Raw genomic sequence first — 17,039 nt, forward strand, 5'->3', positions numbered from 1 at the left:
TTGACCATGGCTTGACCTTATCTATTGCGTCACCGCCTCCTACCTGAATCTACCTGGAATCCTACACGAACACAACAACAACCCTAATGTGGCTTTAAGACAATGACCCATCCTAATTACGCACGAGCAGCCCCCAACGACCTACCCTCAAATAGCGGTGACACTCAAATATCACCTCATTATCTTTTTGCATCTCTGAGAGCGAACATCGGACTGCCAAAATGTCTTTCTGGAGACCATTCGAAAAGCAAATCAAAGTGGAACGAACAGAAGATAATACTGAAGAGAATACGGAATGTTATGTGCAGAAGTTACAACACATGGTGCACAACATATCTCGTGAAGACTTGGGCTCGTTCGCGAGCGTATCTCCCCCGGCCAGCTCGACGTCCTCGAGCCATCATGGAGAATTCGGGACCAGGGACCAGCCCGGGCTGAGCAGCAGCGCACACTGGGAGCCACACTGGTTCGAAACAGATGCTGCATTTGCAACCTATCCCACCCATTCTGCGAGCCCTGCATTGATGAGCAGCCCATATTGGACACCGCAGCCAGATATAGCCACACCTATACCAGGCTACTATGAGCATGCAGAGGTCAGCACGTCCCCTGTGAAGAGGAAGCAGAAGCGGCCGTTCACAGCGATGACAGCCGCATTGCCAGTGCCATCCGGGTCGGCGCCACCGGATGTGAGGTACGAGGCTTTCCGGTCGGCCATGTTGGACGCCATCCGCGCGCGCAACGGCGGCAGCCTGTCGGCGAGCAACCCGCGCATGCGGCGCGCGGTGCGGGGCGCGGCGGCGGCGGGGGCGGGGTACCAGGCGCGCAGGGAGCGCAACAACGCGGCGGCCAAGCGCAGCCGCGACCTGCGCCGGGCGAGGGAGGACGAGCTGGCCATCCGCGCCGCCTTCCTCGAGCAGGACAACGCACAGCTGCGACGGCAGATCCACGCGGCTGCCCTCTGCACAGATTGTCACACAAGTTTTGATTAGTTAAGATTCTTATTCTGTAGATATAAATAAGTACTAAAACTGTAATTATAATTTATCCAGAATCAAACATTGTAAATAAAATTGTAAGCAGTTAAGGTTAGGTATTTAAGTAGGCTTTTATTTGTAAACATATTTTCGGTTCTCTCTAATTTAACCTGTTCAAATAAAATTTATTGATGAAAACCATTAATGCCATGTTATTAATAACCAACACTACCAACAATCTCTCTCCCAAGAATTACTACTAACTCTATTCTCGGCGTTTCGCATCGAGCTACCTGCCTGTCTGAGGTCGTCGGCGGCGGTAGATACCGGCGTGTGCCGGAGTGCCTCCCACGGTACGCTGGCTTGTTGGATGCCATGTGCCCGTGGTCTCCACTCCATTTCAGGCTCGTTATTCCAATGATCTTCGGTTCTTTCATTGATATACATACACAGCTAGTGCCACTTGAGCAAATTATTAAATCCTTATGTCGATTCAAATCAAATCAATCAAACCCGACAAATTCAAATGATACGTCTGTGGATAGTGAAGGTCCTGAAAGAAGCGTTTCAGGTTTATGCAAATTTTGTTCAAGTTTGTACTATTTGTAGACCAGCAACTGACCTCTCAGTAATCATGCACGAAGTTAATGTATAATTATTAATTAATTTGGTGATTTAGCATAAAAGTAGCAGAAATAAAAGTTACCTACCCATGTTCGTAATCTTTCTGAAATTATTTATAAAACTAAAATAGGCTTTCCACGCCATCTAGTGTTGAGTAGAAAAACTGTTACAACTGTACGTCTTCTGCAAAACACAATTTTAATAATGGCAACACCTGCAACTCCGACGGCCATTTTGGATTTTAGACAATTTGTTTGACCGTCAAGAAATCTACAATGTTTTTATTCTACCTGTGAATATTTTTATAAAATCAACCCTCAACGTCCGCCGTCTGCGTAACCGTCGTTCCACATCATCCGCCCCGACCGCGCGCAGCCCCCATGTCGCGCGAGGCCGTCTGAAGTCGATCAGCTGTTGACGTGTGGAAACAAACAACTTGGTCTCCAGATCTGGTCTGCTGCTATGCTTTTATAATGAACGGTCAGTTTTACGAGCAGTTGGGGGGTGTCGCCGGGTTGTTCGAGCAATGGGGCGCGTGCGAGCGGACGGTGGTGGCGTGCGCGCTGGCGCGGCGGGTGCCGTGGCCGGGGCTGCGGCTGCTGCAGCGCGCGGTGGAGGCGGCGCTGCGCCAGCACGGCGGCGACGCGCGGCTGGAGAGCCACGCCAACGACGACGTGCACCTCGCCGCGCTGCTTGCCGACGACGACGAGGATGAAGGTCAGTGCCAGCGACTGTTACATATCCTACTGAATAGCTATGAGTTTTGGGTGGTTTAGGGGTCGGTATTCAACTGGGGGTTGAGCTTTGAGTTGAGTAATTTTTGTACAAAATAAAGACTCTCTTGAGATCTCTATCTAATAATGAAGATATTGCAATATGAAATGTCTTATGTGATTTGGATTCATTTAAGTCGAGACAGAATTTGGAAAGTACAAATTCGGTGGCAAAGAAGAGGGTAGTTCTGTAATTTCCTCAACTGTGAATCTTTTTGAAAGGATCGCCTCAACTGTGGATCTTTTTGAAAGTATTGCCCATCACACAGTCCATTAAAACAAAGAATTATTGAATTTAAAATATTATTAAAATGTAATAAAAAGTTAAAACTTCATAATGCATTTCCTTATCAATGAAGTTGTACCTATACATATTAATCTTTTAGATGACCAGTCTTTACTAGTATTATTGGGAAACCCTTTCAAGAGTGGTAGCACTACCCATGCATGCCTTTGGGTTCAAATTAACTTGAGATCTTGTACAGTGTATACCATCGTTCTTAGTAGGAGTAAAATAATTGTGGTGAAACCTGTATCCATGGATTTAGGACTTCTTGGTGTTCTAAATACATATACATTCCAAGACTATTTTAGTTACAGTATACTTTTTATAAAGAACAAATTACCTACCTAATTTAAAATTCACAAATGTGGAATGATTATGCAGTCTGGGCCATTCAAAATTTCACTTTTTAGGTGACTGACCTTATGAATGGCTTACCATTCATATGATGTCATATTTGCGTTAGCCATTTATACTTTTTAGTTAACCTACTCAAATAGCTTTTGTATTTTAAGTTAGAAAATATAGTTTGAAATAGCTGAATGTAAGTCTGAATAAGTGTCATGTATAGTCTGCAGGATGTTTTGTCTGATGTATAGGCTATCCAAGCAATCACAAATGTGAGTGTATGACTAGTAGACATTTTAGTCTTAATCCCTAAAAATGTAATTTTATTTCTTAAATTTCACTCTTGCTAGAGCAATACTCCACTCTCACTCACACCTATCACCCATCCACTTACAGTCAGCGAGCGTCTCCAGCAGCTCCTCACCCTACTCCCGCTCCTCCGCACTGACAACGAGCGCTGCAAGGAGGTGTACGTGGGCGCCGCGCCCGCCCTCGTGCGCCGCGCCCTGGACGCGCGCCGCGGGGGCGGGGGCGGGGGCGCGGGGGAGCTGTGCCGGCAGCTGCTGTCGTACCTGCTCGTGCATCCCGCGCTCACGCATCATGACCAGAGGTGAGGACCTGGCTCATATCATACCATGTCTTTCTGATGCAGGACTTTAGGGAAAGTAACAGAAATAGCAAGTATAAGAAAGAAAGAAAGAAAGAAAAGAAAGAAAAGACATTTATTTAGAGCTACACGAATACACCACTTACACAGAAAAACAATTTACATATACGCTAATAACACAAACACAGGATAGTACACAAAACACAAAACAAAAAAAAAAACAAAAAAAAATAGTTAACATACATACAAAAAATACACAAGAAACAAATAACCTGGCCAGCCTGTGTTGGTGGTGCATCAGCGCAGCGCCAAAAAGGCCCCGAGCTCAGCATATGCTACAAGTACATAAATGCACCTGCAGCGCTGATTTTCAGCAGGGACCCTTTACGTGACTCACGGAAACGACATCGAGACATAAAAATACAACATAAGTAAATAAATTAAAATAAAAACAGAAACAAGCAGCAGTGTATAAATATTAATGTATAGTGTATAGGTAAATATTAATATATAGATAACAATAAATACAGAAGCCAAAAAGTACGATAAATTAAATTACATTATAGTCCAGTGCTGAAATTCATGTTAGAGATTTTTGCGCAGTCAGCAAATAACCTTTAAGTTGGGACTTAAAGGTGTTGATGTACCTACCATGTAGCCTTTTCAAAGGAGGGGGTAGGTCATTCCAGCACTTGGACGCCGCATATCTGAAACTGCCTCGAAAGGCGGCCGATCGATGTCGTGGCACGGACAAGCGGACCTTATACTTGTATGAATTGAACGACCATTGCAGTTTTTCATACAAGTATTTCGGGGTTTCGCGCTTGACCACACCAAACAGCAACGTTGCAAGGTGCAATCGTCTTCGTGCCGCCATTTTGAGCAGATCAGCGTTGTTCAGATACGGCGTCACATGCGTCCTGGGGGGGATACGGAAGCAGAAGCGCGCACACGCATTCTGAACTCTCTGCACCAGCCGTTCAGATCTACCGAGGAGGCACCCACCGTAGACCACGTCGCAGTAGTTCAGCGTGGACAACACCAATGACTCACACAATTTGATCCGCATTTCGACACTGAGGTAGTCCCGTATTCTGTACAGTACCTTGAGTCGGTAGAAGCAGCTACTTACCACCCCCACAATATGGTCCTCGAATTTCAACTGTCCATCCATTAGTAAACCCAAGTTCCTAGCTTGAGCAACCCGCTCTATTGGCACATTACGTACCTGAATAGTAGTAGCCGACAGTTGCTCAATCGTTCTCGCTCGCTGGAGACTTGTTCCGAAGACTAGAAACTTGGATTTACCAGGATTTAGCAGCAAGCAATTCTTTTCGGACCATTGCACCACCCTTTCCAGATCAGCATTTATCCCCCGCGTGGTCTCCAAAATATTTTGAGTATGATTATAGGACTATTCTTTGGTTGGTCATGTTCAGCCGATAAGGCTCAACCGCTGAACCTAGACTCTTTGATTCCCATCCATCTAATTCTCCCAGAAATTATATACCTAACAGTGCCAGCTCCATCCCACTTTCAATACAAAACAACTCATAAACTTCCCTATTTCTACTTCTTCCAGAACCTTGACCCAGTGGCTCCGCTACCTGGAGACGCAGCTGTCGGGCGCGGAGGGGGCGTGGCCCCGCGACCCCGCGCCCCCCGCCCCCGCCGCCAACATCTGGGGCGCGTGCGCCTTCCGCCGCACCATCGGCAAGAATGTGGAGTTCCGCGGCGACGAGCCCTACTCCGACCCGCTGCAAGAGTCCTTCTCCAAGAATGGCAGAGACGTCGACATAAGCTTAGACGGAGAGAAGTTGACTTTTGACGCGGCCATCTCACAGCCAAAATCACAAAGATCGAATAGTTTGACCCCGCCGTCGACCAACTTCATGCACATGTCCTCATCAGCGGAGAACTTGAGCGACGAGCCGTTTGTGCAAAAACCGCGTAGTTTCTCGTTGTCCAGTGAGCATAGTTTGAGCCAGTTGCGGCCGCTGGCGGGGTTCACGACGGGCAGCGAGACGCGGCTGGACCAGCTCCGCGGCGGCTGCGCCCCGGAGCACGCCGCCATGGCCGCCGTCGCCTCGTGGCTCAAGAGCCTGCGTCTGCACAAGTATGTGTGGCTGTTCACGAATATCAGCTACGAGCAGATGATGGCTATTGATGAGGACTACCTGGAGAAATTAGGTGAGATACCCAATTTCAATGCTATTATTATAGTACCACCGTGCGAGCTTTCTTACGGTTTGCATTTGATTTTCTTACATTGAAAAGTCCCTTTTCCTATTTTTACTTTCACGATTTTATCTCAGGATTATTCCATTATCGTTTCCTATAAATACGAGACAAACCAGTTGATACTGCTGGAGACGCAGCGCACTGGCCATGTTCATTCAAGCTCACACACACGAGTGACACAGCATGCATAGGTGCATACTTATCATCATCACAACCCATCACGTCTCCACCGCTGGCGCACGGGTCTCCTTAAGTCAGAAGGGCTTTAGCTTTTAGGCCTAGTCCATATATATGTCGCAGGCATCTGGTTTAATCTCTTGTTTGATTGAACCGCTAGCCCGTTCATTGGATGACGCTACTCAGTTGAATGACTAAAGAACAACTCGTCAAGTGGTTGACTGTAACGTCCAACGTCTTGACTGAACGTTATTCAGCGAAGTCGTTAAATGGGATATAGTAAAGCAACTTTGTAATGTCTGGTTAGGATGAACATGACCAGACAAGAGTCAACAAAAAGACTATTTTACAAAGCTCTCATCTCACAAATTAACTAAACAATAACAATAAACGTACCTTGATATTGTTGTTCATAATTATCCATTTTCAGCACATTTTTTCTTTGAAACTATCCGCCGACGGTGTAATAATAGGTCAATCCATGTTGTCACACAATTTTAACATAAATAACGCACTTTAAAGCTAATTTATTTGCAAAAAAACCGGCCAAGTGCGAGTCGGGCTCGCGCACAAAGGGTTCCGTAGCAGCAAATATAATAAACTTTAAATCAACCTATCTCAAAAACTATAAGAGATACTTTGATCAAACCAAAAATCGTTGAAAGAGTTAATTAGCATGCATCACCTCTATTTTTTTTAGAATTTTATACCCCGTAGTTATAAAAATAGAGGGGGGGGGGACATACTTTTTACGACTTTGAGAGCTGATATCTCAAAAACCGTTCACTTTAAGAAAAATGTTTTTTAGAAAACTTTATATCATTTTAAAAGACCTTTCCATTGATACCCCACACGGGTATGTACATCGAAAAAAAAAATTTCATCCCTCAGTTACATGTATGGGGGGCCCCACCCCCAATTCTTTTTTTTACTATTTAGTGTCATATTTTTGTAGCGGTTCATACAACACATATTCCCATCAAATTTCATCACTGTAGTACTTATAGTTTCCGAGTAAATCGGCTGTGACAGACGGACAGACGGACAGACGGACATGACGAAACTATAAGGGTTCCGTTTTTGCCATTTTGGCTACGGAACCCTAAAAATAACAATACAAGTGCTTTTTGTGTCAGCTGTTCGCTGTTAGACGCCATATTTGTTTTATTCACCACCTGACTGATTTTAAGTCCGCTAACTAGTTGGACGTTTTGTGACGCTTGTACATTCAACGTTCGACCTAGTCATACAACTGAATAGCGTCATCCAATGAACGGGCTAGCGGTTCAATCAAATAGGAGATTAAACCAGATGCCTGCGACATATATATATATATATATATATATATATCAGTTTACATATCCTCCCTCCCCCCTCCGCAGGTGTAACAAAAGGCGCGCGCCACAAGCTGCTCCTGTCCATCCGCAAGCTGCACGAGCGGCCCGCCCAGCTGGCCGCCCTGGCGCACGAGCTGGGCGGGGGCGCGCCGCCCGCCGCCGTGGGCGCCGCCCTGGACCAGCTGCGCGCGCTGCTGCTCACGCCCATCTGCCCCGCCTCGCCGCTGCCCGAGGCTATATTGAGGGTGCTGGAGTTAGGTGAGCGGTGGAGAGATTTTTCACTAAACTTTTAACACTTTACTAGAGACTTTATTTGGGTAGATATAAGCATATGTTAGTGTAAAGACAGATTGTTGTCACAGAAAAGTACCATCTAATCGCCATTTTGGTTCATTGGTTGCTTAGGTTTTGCTATATGTGTGCAATTACCGATCACACAGATATTTCACTACATAATTATGTTTAACATCTTTAGACATTACAAAATGTAACTAACGCCCTCTGTCGGAGGAGCGGGTTTCCTCTACTACAAGTACCTACTTCCTAAAAGAGAGACGCATCCCACAGTAAAATTATTGTTGTAATTTAATTAGGAATTCTTCTTTTTCTCCAATATCTATCTATGACAACAAATTTCAGTGCAGCCATGTAATATTGAAAAGAAACACATCCTCTAACCTACACCCCATCTCTCCCCAGCGTCCAAGTGCGTGCTGAGCGGCGACGGCCGCGTGCCCCCGCCCGCCCCCGACGCCGACGCCGTGGACCCCATGTCGCTGCACTGCTGGCTCGTCGAGAAGGTAACTATTGCATCATCTGTTCAATGAGATTAGTAGAGTGTATAATATGACGTATCAATCGACTCTATCTAATGGCACCCTGAGCAATCAGCTACTAACAGCTGATTTGTATGGCTAATCCTTTAACCAGTGGCAAACCCTTATAATATTTAAATAAATCTTTGGTTGGATTTTGAATCGTCACATCTTGTCTTCTAGTCTTCATAACTCACAAGTGTTTGTCTGCCAGGCCCTGCACCACCCGTCGTTCAGCAGCCCGCCGATCGTGGAGGCGCTCAAGCGGCTGCGCCACCGCCTCCCGCCCCGGCAGTTCTTCCACCACGTGAGCGACATGCCGCCGCACCGCCGCCCCCACTACACCAGGTGACACACACACACACAAACAAACACACACACACACACATTTATACCGTGTCGGTGACAAACACTGGAGCCAGATTGGCGTCATAGTACTTAGTAAGCTCTCTTTGAAAAGCCCATACAGGCAATGGGGAAGAAAATCAAGTGAAGCTTTGGCAGCACAATCAAATGTGCCTTTCAGGTTCGGACCAATTACATTGTTCAGGGGGAAAAATGGCGACTTAACCAACCAATGAGGGCACAGTCGCCTAAGGCGCCATCTGTAATAAGCTTTTAGCTTTTTTCATTTATCATAACACTGTTCTTAAACTACCATCTCTACCTCCCAGATGGCGGACGTCGCACTACATGTCGCGGCCGCGGCGCTCGTGGCCGGCCGTGCCGCCCGCCGTGCCGCGCGGCAAGTCGCACTCGTACCCGCCCTACCCGCCGCCGCCGCCGCCCGCCGACGACTACTCAGGACTTGATGCACTGTGTCTGCAGATGACCGAACAGGCCATCAACTGAAGATGAGAGAAAACTGAGAGTGTAGAGAGGACTGTAGGGTAATAGTGTCGGTGACAAGGTGGTAAGACGGTGGGCGAAGTAATGGGTAACTCTTGTGAGGTTTGTGCAATGGTGAATGGTGGTAACAATAGGTTGATGATGATTAGATAAGTGAGGTGAATAATCGAAGAACACCAAAATATGGCACCCGTTTACATAAATAAATGTTAGGAAGCTAGTCTGTTAGTGTAATTGTAAGTCTTGTATTTTACAATACATTCGTTGACTGGACTAGAGGGTGTTTAACAAATGAGATTTCAGGCTGTAAGTGTATGGATAGATCACAGTTTATACAACTTGTGATGCGTTGGTTGAACGCTGACTGGTATTCCATCTATTCGGTATCCAATGCATAATATAGGAACAATTTTATTATGGTTCGCGACTAATATTATGGCTTGAGCCATGCATTGTAATGAATATTACCATCACCAACTTGTTCCCATTTTTATTTTAGAATTGTAACTGCCTATATATTTATTTAAAATCAAATTTTATTAATTTATTTGTAAATTAATTGCTTTTGTATAGTTTTTATTTTGTGTATTTAACAGGTTTTAGTGGGAAGTTTTAATAAATTTTAATTATTTTGGACTGGGACCCTAGCGGTGCCCTATTTTATATTTTATGCGACAAGTTCTACAATTTTATTTAGATAATATTTTCGTTACCAATTAGTGTTGATTGTGATCGCTCGAGCAGTACTTATACCTCATTCGTGGTATAATATATAGACAGACAGTAGCTATGTTTATCATTTTCATGATAAATAGAATATACCTACCTAATTTTGTGGTCAATAAATAATTAATATATTTGTCAGACTTCAGTCCCAAAACAAAATGCCTTAGAGAAATTACAAACTATCATATAATAAGTAGTTTAGTTTTACCCTGAAGGCGCTACCATTATATTATATAGCTTTTTATATAGTAATTTGCATTTTACAGCAGGGTGTGATGTGTACAATGACTGCATAAGTTAAACCAATCTGTTCTAAAGTAATTAGCTATAGATCGACGACATCGACTCAAAATGTTTTTGACTCTATAGAGACTAGATATAATTGTCCTGTATGTCTGGTGCTATTTACCAGTGATGTGTACATCGTGGCAGGTCGAGTCTCGCAATGGAATACCAACTTCAATGTGTTCGCGAGGTAGACGATAGATCCTTATATATATTTGATGGCCTAATAGTGAGTGAGGGTACCTAATTATACATAGTAACTGTATCTGCTTGTCGTGGATGTATGTATGTGTTATTTGTTTAGTTACTGATTGAATTTGCACATAACTGAACACAACTTTGTCTTATATACATCATGTAAACTTAAAGTATCATGCTCTGCATATTATTATTATCTAGAGTGTAGAGAAATACTTATTTTAATTTTACTATGTAATAGGTATATTTGCTGTTAATAGAAATAGATATTAGTTAAATTTTGTTAACACATTTCTGTTTTAATATTTATACACAGGTGGATATTATAATTATGTTGACTTAAATATTTTTATTATTTAAAATTTCTTAAATTTTGACTGGATCAAATTATTTGATTGTAAAGATGTATGTAATTATTTATGAAGATGGACGATAGTCTCGCACTTGTGTAAATAGTGGATCAACAGTTTGCAATGTAATGTTAAGAATTTAAACTATGTTTTGTACAAAAAAGTAACCTAATGTAGCTAAGTGAATTTAGAGATAGTATAGATAATAATAGATCATATTATTTGACCAAAACAGTTTTATTATGTCAACTTAAATAAATAATAGTTGCACAGGCTTCAGATATTACTTAAATCTTAACTAAAATAATATATTTTCTCTGAAATATGTCTTTTAAATTATACTATCAATGACTAGAACACATCTTACATAAAGCTATGATTGTTTGTATGGAATTCCCTCGAAGCTTGCAGTTTCCCTTCTAGGTAATATCTGTAGTGGTCTGTGATAATAATTGATGAAAGTACACCTCATACAAGAATGTTGTATAAATCCAGCTATTTAAATATAAAAAGCATTATGTGACAGTTGAATATAGTTTCATTTGTTATTGGAAAGCCTCTCCTTGTGTGTGCCGATCATGTGCCGTGCGAGGTCGTTCCGGCGGTAGAAGGGGCGGGCGCAGCGCGCGCAGGCGAGCGGGGCGCCGCCGCCGTGCAGCTTGGCCTCGTGGAACTGCACCATCGGCGCCGACGGAAACGTCTTGCCGCACCCTTCATATGAACATTTGAATCTATCTGTGTTTTTATGACGAAAATTTGTGTGATGACTCAATCCATTCAGAGTCCCAAAGGAACTGTCACAGAGCTTGCACTTGAATGATTTTTCACCAGAATGCTTCTTCATGTGCTCCTGCAGGTCGGGGACATGCTTCTTGCACACCGCGCACTGTCCCGACTTCTCTGAGTGTTGCTTGTCAATGTGCATCTTGAGATTCCCCTTGGTGTAGAAAGCACGACCACAGTGATCACACACAAACCCTTTTATTCCAGAATGCAGAACTAAATGTGCCCTCAAGCTGTTCTTAAATTTGAATGTAGACTTACAGACAGGACATGTGAAGTTCTTGTCAGCGGAGTGCACCAGCAGGTGGCCGCTTAGGGAGTCCCGGGTCTTGAACGCCTTCCCGCACTCCGAGCACGAGTATGGCTTCTGCTCCGAGTGATACTGCTCATGCTTCTTTAATGTACTTATTTGTTTAAACTTTTTAGGGCAAATAGAGCAAGCGTGTGGTGCTTCTCCTGTGTGAGTTCTCATGTGAATTTTTATGCCATTTTTGGAATAGAATGCCTTCCCACATGCCTCGCAGATGTAGTCCCTCTTCCGCGGCTCCGCACAGTGGCGGAGGAGCTGATGTTTTTTCAAGCTGCCCCTGGTGGTGTATGCCTTCTCACAACTCTCACAGCTGTATGGTTTCTTCTCTCCATGGCACTTCATCTTGTGGATATTTAATTTATATTTATATCTGAATGTATGATCACAATTCTGGCAAGGGTAAGATTCTTTCTTATGTTCCTTGGAGAATTCTATTGGAATATTAACATGGTCCCAATGTTTACTATTTGTTGGTTCTTTTATATTTCCTAGATCAGTTAGAAGAGGCTTCAAATCCTCAATGCTGTCATCTTCACACACCTCATCATGGTAATGGCGGGGTGAGTCGCCGGGCTCGTCCTTTACTTCTTGTTCTTCATTGTTGCCGGCACACTCCTGCTTCAGGGAATTTATGTATTTAGATCTTAACCTTTTGTCAGAATCTTCACATTTTCGCACAAACTGATATGCGGATTTCGATTCCTGTTCACAAATATTGCAGACGTGTTCAGGCAGTCCATCACTTTCATTAATCTTTATGTTAACACAAATGTACATTAACATTTCACTCAGTTTGGATCCAGTAGGGCTGCTGAAAATATGTGTGGTTCCTGGCTGTTCACCGCATATGCGGCACAAAGTTTCCATTATAAAGTTATTTCCAACTTATCAGCAATGCCAATATAAACATTTTATCGACTTTATATTTGTGTTTGTGTAGACATTTGTTTGTTTTGCTTTACAAAAGTACAAAACCACAGTCAAATCAAAATTCCAAAATCATCAAATGACAGGAACCTAGCTACAAAAGCAACTGTCAAAAATGGCTCACAATTCACAGAGTACGTTTACTAAGTACCTAATGAGAGGTTTTCAGACAGCTCATTAAAAAAATTTAACTAACTCATAGATGACGCTAGTAAAGCCTCCATCCAACACCATTGTAAAGCTGCGTACAGACCGGCCCAACGAACGGGTTTCGTTGACCTTCTTTGCTGCAATCTGCTTTGTGTTATGTATGATAAATATCTATCGTTGGGCGTTCGTTGGGCCGGTCTGTACGCAGCTTAAAGGCAGGTACCATTCCGTGCATCGCGACAGTCGTAGACCACGCGCGGCTTACGACTGTCAGAGTATGAAAATGTATGGCACTGCTGCGACAGATATATTAGGGGACAAAATGACAGTCGCGATGCACGGAATAGTACGTTAATAAAATAAAATGTAGTGGTCACAGATAAAGTACTAAATATTAGTTAGATAGTAGGTACTAACTGCCAGTTTCAATAACTCTATCGATAGTTTTTGATCCGTTTTTGTTTCATGCCGAGCGACATGATGAAGACGGTAGTGGTACCGATTGTCAAGAACAAAACTGGTGACCTCTCGAGCCCGAACAACTATAGGCCTATTTCGCTAGGTACGGTTATAGGAAAAATCTTCGAGAGGCTCCTGCAGCCCGAACTGGTGAACAATATAAAGATTGATGACGCGCAGTTTGGGTTTCGTGCCGGTCTCTCGACGGATTCAGCAATAGTCGCGCTCAAACATACTGTAAAATACTACCTCAATCGTAACACTTCTGTCTATGCATGTTTCTTAGATCTTAGCCGCGCCTTCGATCTAGTAAACTATAAGACTCTTTGGCAGAAGCTTACTGATTCCAACGTACCGACTATTGTTGTGAACCTGTTGAGATATTGGTACGAGAACCAGACTAACAATGTGAAATGGGGCGACGCACTATCTAATGATTTTAGATTAGACTGTGGCGTACGACAGGGGGGGCTCACCTCTCCGGACCTCTTCAACCTGTATGTTAACGATCTAATCGTGGGGCTGAGAAGCACCAGGATCGGTTGCCATGTTGATAACGTGTGTGTTAACAACTTGAGCTACGCGGACGATATGGTGCTTCTCAGCCCCTCGATTAACGGATTAAGGAAGCTGCTTTCAGTCTGTGAAGCCTTTGCTGAAAGACACGGCTTAAAGTATAATGTGGCGAAAACCGAGATGCTCGTATTTCGTGCAGGTGGGGGTCCGGAGACGGTGCCGCCGGTTTACTTGCTGGGTTCACCAGTTCGGGTAGTGAGGAGCTTCAAGTACTTGGGTCACCTCCTGAACGAGCAGCTGAACGACGAACAGGACATGGAGCGGGAGCGGCGCGCGCTGACCGTGCGCTGCAACATGCTCGCCAGGCGATTCGCGCGCTGCTCCCGTGAAGTCAAAATAACATTGTTCAAAGCGTACTGCCAAACTTTTTATACCTGTCAGCTCTGGGTTAACTTCACCAAACGCTTTTACAATGTCTTAAGAGTGCAATACAATGACGCCTTCCGTATTATAATGAAGTTACCCAGGTACTGCAGCGCGAGTGGCATGTTCGCGGACGCCAGGGTCCCGGATTTCTATGCTGTCCTTCGGTTTCGTTCACCTGCTTTTTGGGAGAGGATTAGGAACTCTAACAACCGGATCCTAGAAACGATTAGTTCCAACCTTGATAACGGATTTGTTAGACACTGGTTGGCCGTGCACCGTGCTGAGAATGGCAAATTTTAACTAATCTTAGCTTTATAGATTAGTTATCATAGGCAACATATTATGTATAATTTAATTTAATTTTACTATTGTATTTGTATTCTAATGGGTCTTACCTGTAAATAAAGAACTTTATTATTATTATTATTATTATAGCTGAGTTACATTTTATACGATTTTGAGTCAAAATCGTATGAAAGAGATTGAGTATTGAAACTGGCAGTAAGTAAGCAGAGGCGTCGAATGAAGGTTTTTACCATGGAATTAATAAGTACTTAGTTTTTACTAGCAACTAGAGCCATCTATGATTTAGTTTTTACTTTTAATGAGCTGAGCTGTTAGAAATCCTCCCATTCTCATAACGGGATCGTAGAACAATAACGGCCTCATTGGTGGTTACTGGTCTCTGGTCTGTGTGTATGTCAAATCGATGTCTGTCAGTGTAGAAGACTGTCACTGTCATCGTCGAAAATGCAACAAAACAAACGAACCAAGCCATGTAAAATGCGAAACATATAATTTCCATAAAAAAAATTGTTATATCTTAAGAATTGAGATAACTATCTAATTAATTAAAACATTTATGATTCTAACTATTTACATACAGAAGACCGAGTATTAGTGTCTAATATCGAATTTTCCATTGAGAAAATGGAGCCGGAAATATGTCGTATTTGTCTGATGAAAACCGCTACGGTGTCCCTGTTCGAGGACGAGGGCGGCGTGCAGCACAGCGTGAGGGTGATGCGCTGCGTGAGCGCGGTGGTGATCTCGGCGGAGGAGGCGCTGCCGCGGCACATCTGCGGCGGCTGCCTGGCCGAGCTGGCCGTGGCCGACCGCTTCCACTCGCGCGCCGCGGCCGCCGAGCGCGCGCTGCGGGCCGCCGCCGCCGCCGCGCCCGACGACCACTACTTCTTCCCTCCCGTAGACGAACAAATAAAACTAGAAGTCAAAGAGGAAACTGATGCTGCAGCCTTCTTCGATAACGACTTTTTCGACGCATTAAATACTCACGAATTGTCCGGTGAAGATGTTAAACCTCTAAAAAGTAATGTCAGTAGCAAGGTAAAGAAAAACAAAAAGAAAGTTGCAAACCGAGGTAAGGCTGGCCCAATAACCTGCACAATTTGTGGCATTCTTGTGAACAGTCCGTCTGCTATGAAGATCCATGTCCGCACCCATACTGGTGATAAGCCTTTCCAGTGCCAGTACTGTGCCTCCAGCTTCGTCTCCAAGGGAGCCATGAAGCGCCACATTGAGACCTACCACACCACCAGAGAGAAAAAGTTCACTTGTGAGACTTGTGGCAGCAGCTTCTACAGGAAGAATGATATTATCACACACATGCGCCGACATACAGGAGAAAAACCATACATTTGCCCTTTCTGTGATAAAAGATTCATTCAAATTTCATCCCTTATACGGCATAAGAGAATCCATACGGGTGACAAGCCCTTCTTGTGTCCAATCTGCAACAAGGGTTTCAATGACAAATGTCTGGTAACAAAGCACCTATCTGTACACAGTGATGAGAAGAAGTACTGCTGCCAGCTATGCGGCAAGAGTGTGAAGAGCAAGAGCTCGCTGAGCGCACACATGTCCCGCCACAGCAATGAGAAGCACAATGTGTGCAGCTTCTGCGGCATGGCCTTCACCATGAAGGGCAACCTGAAGATCCACATACAGAGAGTACATTCCGAGAAGTCTGGTCAGTGCAATGTGTGCATGAAGACATTCTCGGACCTGGAAGTGCACATGCGGAAGCACACAGGCGAGAAGCCATTCATCTGTGACGTGTGCAGCAAAGCGTTTGCCACCAAGAGGAGTTTATCCAACCATGTTTTATTCAAACACGAGAATGTGAAGAAGTACGCGTGTTCGATAGAGGAGTGCTTGCGCACGTTCCCCACGGCCACCATGCTGGAGTTCCACCTGCTGAAGCAGCACGCGCAGCACACGCCGCACGTGTGTGTGCACTGCGCCCGTGGGTTCTACCGCACCAGCGACCTGTCGCGCCATCTGCGCGTGTCGCACCAGCACGACCCGCGCCTGCAGGAACCCAACATCACACTCAAGCCCGTCACGTACTTGACTGCGTAGTAGTGCTTTAATTATGAATTAGTTAGTTTAAATGTTAACTAAAGAGATTAGAGCACAGAGGAAGTGCCATTTATATACCTTTTTTACAGTATTATGTATATTTATAAGTATATAAGGTTTATTCTTAATTTACTTTAGTATGTTAGTTAAATTATACTACCTACCTAGGTTATAACTTTGAAAAGACTAGCTATATTTACAAACTTACTGTTGCCTAGTCACTAGCATAAGAACAGTCATTAGAGCATCTAATAAGAACATAAGTTGTTTCATTCAAGCTAAAGCTTAGTTTCTATTAACCATTCAGATAAAACTTTTATGAAAGTTAAATAAAACAGCCAACAATCCTGAGATGATCCATGTGTGTGGTGACATGATGCTAGTTGTTACTGTTTGCACCCAAGTATATCTTCCAATTAGAATCTAATGGGAGCAAAACATAGTTGTATTTCGGTGATTGAACCTGTAACAGTATCTCCCAGCCCTGGCGGTGCCGGCG

General features: G+C 43.9%; 4 protein-coding genes across 4 annotated transcripts; 3 read left to right on the top strand and 1 right to left on the bottom strand.

Annotated features, from left to right (window-relative positions):
- Nucleotides 1–221: 221 nt before the first annotated feature.
- LOC105380898 (hepatic leukemia factor) lies at nucleotides 222–1,107 on the top strand. The gene has a single exon (XM_011550506.3). It carries the CDS (start codon nucleotides 222–224, stop codon nucleotides 990–992), a length of 771 nt encoding a protein of 256 aa, XP_011548808.3. The 3' UTR covers nucleotides 993–1,107.
- Nucleotides 1,108–1,831: 724 nt separating this feature from the next.
- On the top strand, nucleotides 1,832–9,607 carry LOC105380864 (protein Smaug). The gene is made up of 7 exons (XM_048627274.1): nucleotides 1,832–2,318; nucleotides 3,402–3,615; nucleotides 5,195–5,802; nucleotides 7,413–7,625; nucleotides 8,067–8,167; nucleotides 8,397–8,530; nucleotides 8,857–9,607. The coding sequence occupies exons 1-7, from the start codon at nucleotides 2,075–2,077 to the stop codon at nucleotides 9,032–9,034; spliced, it is 1,692 nt and encodes a 563-aa protein (XP_048483231.1). The 5' UTR covers nucleotides 1,832–2,074; the 3' UTR covers nucleotides 9,035–9,607.
- Nucleotides 9,608–10,808: 1,201 nt separating this feature from the next.
- On the bottom strand, nucleotides 10,809–12,644 carry LOC105380865 (gastrula zinc finger protein XlCGF57.1). The gene has a single exon (XM_011550472.3). The coding sequence runs from the start codon at nucleotides 12,548–12,550 to the stop codon at nucleotides 11,129–11,131; it is 1,422 nt and encodes a 473-aa protein (XP_011548774.3). The 5' UTR covers nucleotides 12,551–12,644; the 3' UTR covers nucleotides 10,809–11,128.
- A 2,258-nt stretch (nucleotides 12,645–14,902) lies between these two features.
- Nucleotides 14,903–16,798, top strand: LOC105380899 (zinc finger protein OZF). The gene has a single exon (XM_011550507.3). It carries the CDS (start codon nucleotides 15,092–15,094, stop codon nucleotides 16,538–16,540), a length of 1,449 nt encoding a protein of 482 aa, XP_011548809.3. The 5' UTR covers nucleotides 14,903–15,091; the 3' UTR covers nucleotides 16,541–16,798.
- Nucleotides 16,799–17,039: the final 241 nt, after the last annotated feature.

Source organism: Plutella xylostella, chromosome 18 (assembly GCF_932276165.1).
Source record: "Plutella xylostella chromosome 18, ilPluXylo3.1, whole genome shotgun sequence".
NCBI classification, from domain to species: Eukaryota; Metazoa; Arthropoda; class Insecta; order Lepidoptera; family Plutellidae; genus Plutella; species Plutella xylostella.

Excerpts from the sequence above, each read along its gene's own strand:
- LOC105380898 (XM_011550506.3), top strand. The coding sequence starts at position 222 with ATGTCTTTCTGGAGACCATTCGAAAAGCAAATCAAAGTGGAACGAACA.
- LOC105380899 (XM_011550507.3), top strand. The coding sequence starts at position 15,092 with ATGGAGCCGGAAATATGTCGTATTTGTCTGATGAAAACCGCTACGGTG.
- LOC105380864 (XM_048627274.1), top strand. The coding sequence starts at position 2,075 with ATGAACGGTCAGTTTTACGAGCAGTTGGGGGGTGTCGCCGGGTTGTTC. Across the intron at positions 2,319-3,401 it reads CGACGACGACGAGGATGAAG|TCAGCGAGCGTCTCCAGCAG; the intron begins GTCAGTGCCAGC and ends ATCCACTTACAG. Across the intron at positions 8,168-8,396 it reads ACTGCTGGCTCGTCGAGAAG|GCCCTGCACCACCCGTCGTT; the intron begins GTAACTATTGCA and ends TTTGTCTGCCAG.
- LOC105380865 (XM_011550472.3), bottom strand. The coding sequence starts at position 12,550 with ATGGAAACTTTGTGCCGCATATGCGGTGAACAGCCAGGAACCACACAT.